At 40.8% G+C, this 7,548-nt stretch overlaps 1 protein-coding gene across 1 annotated transcript in view; it reads right to left on the reverse strand.

Annotated features, from left to right (window-relative positions):
- Positions 1–7,548, reverse strand: part of ALKBH1 (alkB homolog 1, histone H2A dioxygenase) — a 41,885-nt gene that overhangs the window by 21,799 nt on the left and 12,538 nt on the right. The window contains exon 3 of the mRNA XM_003786950.3: positions 5,891–6,053. Coding sequence (XP_003786998.1) covers positions 5,891–6,053 — 163 coding nt within the window. The remainder of the gene's footprint in view (positions 1–5,890; positions 6,054–7,548) is intronic.

The raw sequence follows: 7,548 nt of genomic DNA on the forward strand, positions 1-7,548 counted from the left end.
GGCCCGGGCTGGGGATTCGAACCTGCCACCTTAGGTGTACGTGGCCGGCGCCTTAGCCACTTGAGCCACAGGCGCCGAGCCAATCAGGCAGATTTTTCATACACAGTTCCAGCCCACTTCTTCAGGGAAGTTTTTCTCCCAGAATCTTCCTATATTGCACCCCTATAGCACCCTGCAACTTCCTCTATTCAAGTATAGGGTATTTAGTGTTATAAATTCCTTATTTAACTACCTGGATCCCTCCTTTAACAGTCTGTCCCTCAAAGACAAGGATTTTATCCTCCTTCATATGTCCTGGCTCAGCATCCGTAGCTCAGCGGCTAGGGCATCGGCCACATACATTGGGGCTGGCGCATTCAAACCTGGCCTGGGCCTGCTAAAAAAACAATGACAACTGCAACAAAAATATAGCCGGGCATTGTGGTGGGCGCCTGTGGTCCCAGCTACTTGGGAGGCTGAGGCAAGAGAATCGCTTAAGCCAAAGAGTTAGAGGTGACTATGAGCTGTGATTCCATGACACTCTACTGAGGGTGACATAATGAAACTCTATCTAAAACAAACAAACAAACAAAAACTAGCAGCAACTATTTTCTAAAAAAATAAATGTATGCCTTTCAATAAATTAATGAAAATGAGGAAAGCTACTAGACAGGTTTTAGATGAACTTTTTAAAATTCTGTATTACATTTTCTTTTACATTTTTGCTACAGGTGCCTGCCACAGTGCCCAGCTATTTTTAGAGACATAGTCTTGCTCTAGCTCAGGCTGGTCTTGAACCCATGAGCTCAGGCGATTTCTTGGTCTTGGCCTCCCAGAGCGCTGGGATTATAGGCGTGAGCCACCGCACTAGGCTCTACTTTGTATTTTTGATCTTTATTATGCCAAGCTAATTTCCCTGGGTCTATTAAAATGCTCCCTTTTATTTACTGAAAGGCATTTTAAGTGTGCTTTACGTGTAATGTCAAATAAAGAATATTTAACACTTCTCTTATTTTATAGACAATATATAAGGTCATAATTTTAGAAGTCAGTATGTCAAGAAATGGTAAATTAAACTTTTGAATTATTTACTACCTAAAAAAAAAAAAAGAAAGTTTTTCACATGTAAAAAACTGATACAACTCTGGGATTGTCTGAGCTCAGGAGTTCAAGACCAGCCTGAGCCAGAGAGACCTGTCTCTAAAAAAAGCCAGATGTTGTGGCGGGCGACTATAGTCCCACTTAGGAGGCTGAGGCAAGAGAATCGCTTAAGCCCAAGAGTTTGAGGTTGCTATCAACTGTGAAGCTGTGAAGCCACAGCACTCAACCAAGAGCAACAAAGTGAGACTCTGTCTCAAAAAAAAAACAAAAAACCTGATACAAAGTATTTCATAAGCTAACAGAGAATAAAGTTAGACTGTTGTATTTAAATTTATATATTCCCTTACCCTATTTCTTAAAAGTATAGTTGAATAGATAACACATAAACAAAATTGCACAAATTTTTATTTGGTAACTATCTTGCACTGATGAATACAAAAAATCTAGACGAAAAAAAATCTAACAAAAAAACAACAGAACCAACAAAAAACTGCAGTCCCAGCTACTTGGGAAATTGAGGTAGGAGGATTGCTTGAAATTGGGAGTTCAAAGCCAGCCTGGGCAGCAGAGTGAGACCCTGTCTCTTTAAACAAAAAAAAAAAAAAGAAAGAAAAAAAGGTAAGAGGCAGCAATGGAGGCTAGTGTGGCTAGAAAAGAACCAATAGAAAAGGAATGGTAGGAAATAAGCTTAGAAAGGTATCTGGGGTCAGACCACTAAGGTTTGTAGGCCATGCTAAGGACTTTAGATATTTTCTAAATGTGATGGTCTTATACAACAAAGACTTTGGCCTTTGTTCCTACCTGGCTCCGACTCTTAGGCTGTTACCATTATTTTTTCTGTTAAAACAATGCTGCAAGAGAGATGTCTGCAACTATTTCACTCTTCTATAAGAATCTCTAGTTACATCATTGATTTGGAATAAAACAGAGAACTGGGGTGCTCTAACTCGGTGAAAAGTTCTATTTTTTGCTTCAAAGTTCAAATATTTCTTCTTCATTTCCTACTTAAAGTTTCTTATTCCCTGATCATAAAATTCTAGAAAGTTAAAATTAAAAGGATCTTAGAAGTCCTTTTGTTCAGTGGCTCTCAAGGTGAGAGGACATTAGGGTAGCTGATTTTAATCAGAATTTCCAGGGGAATCTTTTTTTTTTTTTTTGAGATACAGTCTCAATATGTTGCCCTTGGTGGAGTGCCATGGCATCACAGCTCACAGCAACCTCAAACTCTTGGGCTTAAGCGATTCTCTTGCCTCAGTATCCCAAGTAACTGGGACTACAGACACCCACCACAACACTTGGCTATTTTTTGGTTGCAGTTATCATTGTTGTTTAGAATGCCCAGGCTGGGCTTGAAACCAGCAACCTCGGTGTATGTGGCTGTCACCCTACTCCCCGAGCTATGGGCACTGAGCCCTGGGGAATCTTTTTGAGCAACAGACCCTCTCTCTTCCTGACAGACTCTGGGAAAATAGGGAGAAATGCCATATACTGTTCACACAATTCTGAATGACCACAATTCAACCACCTTGAATGGCTTATCCAGTCTAATACCTTCATTTCCTACATGAGGAAACTGAAATATGTATCATATACTGACAGAACCAGAACTAGGGCCCTAATTGATTTTCAATGCTGCCAGCACAACATCTGAGCTTATCAATTTCTTCCAATCCCTGACAACATAAGGTATGACCACTCCATTTTTTATTTTTGCTAATTTGTCAGACAAAAAAATGAATCTCAACATTGTTTGCAAGGTGATTTATTATAGAGATTCACCTGAGCTATCTTAGAAGATAGCTGGGATTTCTGCAGTCATATATCAGAAGGAAAAAAAATCAATTACTTGAAAACACAGATTGGTTTAATAACAGTAAGTTTTCTTTGACTAATTTCACTCAATCATCACCTTCCTTTGCTTTCTGTTCCAAAGATGACACTACTAAAAGCTTAACATTGCTCCTGCTTATACCTTAACCAACAGAAAAGAAGGCTTTTCAAGGAAAACCAATGAAGTTTAATTCTCTTTTCCCCTTTCAACTTAAGAATATCTATTCTCCCCTGTTAGAATCAACATGACAATTTCTGAAAACTACACCAGTAGGCTCACTTAAGACCAAATAGAACACAAAGTTGGTACAATAGTTTCAACAGGCAATGTTCTAAGGAATTCTCACATTATCCATTTAATCCTCACACTATTCAATAACAAAAGGACTGTTATGAGGCACAGAAAGGTTAAGAAATTTGCTCAAGGTTGCACAGCTATGAAGTGGCAGAGCCATAATTTGAATAGAGGTATTCTGACCCCAGAACTGACTCTCTACATCATTAAACTCTACATTCTGGCCCTGACCCACCTTTCCCACATCATATTTTGCCAATCACACACACGACTCTTAGGAAGTGTTTTCCACAATCTACCCTAAACCCAGCCACTTAAGTGCCATTCCCACTATATTTTATAAACTCTGTCCCTGTACTTGCCAAATTGTATTTAATTATCTGTTTATATGTCTCTGTCGTCAACTGAACTATAAACTTCCTGAAGACAGGAACTCACTACCTGTTTTTAGATCTCTAACACTCAAGCACAGTATCTGACACATAGCAGAAACTCAGTAGGCATCTGCTGAATAAACGTATGAGAATACACATCCAGCACTCCTGTTTCCCAGAGCTTATTCTGTCTTATATATCTTTGTACAGGCTGCTTTCTCAACCCAAAATAGCCTCCTTTCTTTTCTAACTGGCAAACCCTTAATCTCCCCATCCTCGATCATTTTTAAAGACCATTTCAAATGAGCAAAGGAAAAAATTAGGAAGATAAACCCAATTAAAAAAAACTTTTTTTCTTTGACCACCTACTTTGCCTCAAAAAATGATTTCTTCCTCTGTGTTCTCACGGTGGTTTTTTTGTTCCCTTAATACAAACACTAATCTTTAACATTATCTGTATTTTTCTGTACATCTCCCCAATGCGAACCATTAATGACCTGATGACCCATTTGCTGGCTCTCACCCACCTCATTAGACTGTACTGAGGGGCCTCAGTTGTGTCACTCACACAGCAGGTGTGAGGTGGGCACAGCCCCAGCTTTGCTCAACTTGGAATTTTTAGTGGGCCTCAGAGACTCTCTGTTGAGTACTGGGAAGAGACTTTGTGGAGAGCTAGACAGCCATGTGTGCAGGGAGAGCTAGGGAGGAGAAAGACTGAATGAAGCAGGGCTCCTGGGAGACAAAGGGCTGGGGGATGAGGGATCTGCCCCGGAAGCCTGTAAAGACAGAAAGGGGAGTCTAGTTCCAGAGTTTTCCATTTCTTAGCATCTCCTGAGGCTTGGCCGCATCCCCACAGTATTTTTCTTTCTTTTTTTCTTTTGAGACAGAATCTCACTATGTCACCTTCAGTAGACTGCCATGGTATCACAGCTCACAGCAACGTCCAACTCTTGGGCTTAAGCGATTCTCTTGCCTCAGCCTCCCAAGTAGCTGGGACTATAGGCGCCTGCCACAATGCCCGGCTATGTTTTGTTGCAGTTGTTACTGTTATTTAGCTGGCCTGGGCTGATTTTTAACCTGTCAGCCTTGGTGTATGAGGGTGCCGCAACCACTGTGCTATGGACATTGAGCCCCCACTGTGTTTTTCTAAACCCCATTATAACTTTTCTTTTTAAACAGGTCTATCTCTGTTCCCTGGGGTAGAGTGCAGTGGCATCATCACAGCTCATTACACCCCCAAACTACTGGGCTCAAATGATCCTCCTGCCTCAGCCTCTCAAGTAGCTGGGACTACAGGTACACATGACACTGCCTAGGTAATTTTTCTATTTCTTATAGAGATGGAGTCTTACTATATTGCCCAGCCTAGTCTTAATTCCGGGCCTCAAGTGATCCTCCCACCTTCACCTCCCAAATTACTAGGATTACAGGCGTGAACCACTGCATCTGGCCTACTTTCTGAGCTCTGCTACAATTATTTCTGTAGATACTGAGTTCCTGCCACAGAGTAGGCATTCTTCAGTACAGCAAAGGGTATTTTTATGTTGATATCTCCAATGCCTAGCATCACATCTGGCACAATACTGGCCCTCAATAAATATCAGCGGAATGAATCAATAAATGTTGAAACAACATGAAGACACAAATATTAGTACTTCTCATGAGGAACAACTGACTTACCATAAAACAGCTGGGAGCACTGATGATTCTTCAAAGGAACTCCCTTAAAGTACAAAAAAAAGAGGCTCAATGCCCATGGCTCAGTGGTTAGGGCACTGGCCACATACACCGGGGCTGGCAGGTTCGAACCTGGCCAGGGCCTGCTAAACAGCAATGACAACTACAACAAACTAAAAAATAGCTGGGTGTTGTGGCAGGCTCCTGTAGTCCTAACTACTTGGGAGGCTAAGGCAAGAGAATCTAAACTTAAGCCTGAGAGTTTCAGGTTGCTGTGAGCTGTGACGCCACCACACGCCACAGGGGGCGACATACTGAGATCCTGTCTCAAAAAAAAAAAAAAAGAGAAGTAGAAGCTGAATGAAAATGGATCATCTAATGATTAATGAGGATAAACTCAATATGTATACTATAATAAGCAGATCTTTAAAAAGGGATCTCAATTTAATATAACTGTCAAAACATCTCTAAATGTTCCTTGGGAAAGAATACAACTGTATTACATTTGCTTGAAAATAATGAGGGGGGAAATATTGGCCAGTCACTTTCACTACATTATTATGGAATAGCTCCTTCAAAATCTGTGATGATCTTAGCTGAACATTAACACTGGATTCCGATTGTTAAGACTTACCTCAGGAACTCTTTGCTCTGTTCCCACAGATTTTGGGTCTCTTCTCCAGCCATGTGTTTGTCCAGGTTACATACATTAGGTTTCTGGGAATAATACTTCAGGCATTGCTTCACCCAGTGCCACTGGTAACCAGGGAGGAAGGGGTTTGGGATAAAAATAAATCCTATTAAAAAGATGGGTAGGAAAAAAAGGAGAGAGGGAAATTCTCCATCAGTTAGATCATTTCTTTTTGACATCCTTATATCCACTATTCTGGTTTTTACTCACTATATTCTTTTGGTTATGCCTTTCTTTTTTTTTTTTTTTGAGACAGTCTTACTATGTCACCTGTGGTAGAGTGCCATGGCATCATAGCTCAGAGCAACCTCAAACTCTTGGGTTTAAGTGATTCTCTTGCCTCAGCTTCCATAGCTGGGACTACAGGTGCCCGCCACAATGTCAGGCTATTTTAGGAGTGGGGTCTCGATTTTGGTCAGGCTGGTCTCAACTCTGTGAGTTCAGGTAATCTACCCACCTCAGCTTCTCAGAGTGCTAGGATTACGGGTGTGAGCCACAGTGCCCAGCCATGCTTTTTTTTCTGTTTAGTAAAAGGCAAAAGATTTATTCAGTCTAAAGAGAAACCAGAGCACTGGTTTGCTTTAAGTTAATGCAAAGCTAAGTTTCGATGAACATTAGACATCTACTGTTACACAAATGTCTTTGGCTTTCTGAGTTATTCTCAAGAGAAACAAATATTCTACAAGGTTAACTGTCAGTTGTGTTACCCCAAAGCAAACTTTAGAACTGAAAGCACCAAAAGTCCACCCTCTAATTTTTATCAGGTCTTGCCATTTTAGAGTCATCTAAGACTTTATCTCCCTAGTTCATTTATTATAGGCACAGAAGGCTGAAACCTTATACTCAATTTAACTATAGTTTTGAAAATCATCATCTAATGAATGGCATCCTGGTTATTAATCTATTTTCTTTCAGTTTCAAATCCACTGTTACACATGTGGCTCATAACATGGGGCTGAGACCCTGCCAACTGACGTTTACTCTTTGCCAGCTGGCTCCCTGCCAACCTGTGCTTATAGGGGGCAGTAATGGTAGCCCAGAGGGCAGCAGTTGGTTCGAATGTACTTTTCCCACATCACTAAAAAGTTTTATTATGTCCTTTCCTTGTAAGTCTAAACCCCAGTGGTCCCTCTTCTAAGCTTCTAAATAATCACACTCTTCTGTCAGTCAGAGGGTACAGCTGCTTCCTGCGAGCTACCTCAGTGTGCCTTTTTAGTCTTTTCAGCTTTTTCTAGTATCTGACTAATTATTCTTTACATTAAGTTATTACAGTTAAAATAATTGGGGACATCTGATTTCTGACTGATAACAGGAAAGAAAAATTGTATTCAAATCCTCTCAGTGTGCGTTGGAAAAGCCTTTGTGACCTTGACAGTAACCTCACTTTTTTCCCCTCTGAAAAGATGAATAATAATATTTAACTGGAATCCTATGCATAATAAAGATTCATCCATCTATCAAACATTCAACAAGCACACACTATGTACCAGTCATCATCTTAAGAATTACAAATAGGTTTGGCGCCTGTGGCTCAAGTGGCTAAGGCGCCAGCCATGTACACCCAGGGTGGCGGGTTCCAATCCAGCCCGGCCCGCCAAACA

This window comes from Otolemur garnettii, unplaced genomic scaffold (genome assembly GCF_000181295.1).
Source record: "Otolemur garnettii isolate 467f Iridium unplaced genomic scaffold, OtoGar3 scaffold00020, whole genome shotgun sequence".
Taxonomy (NCBI): Eukaryota; Metazoa; Chordata; class Mammalia; order Primates; family Galagidae; genus Otolemur; species Otolemur garnettii.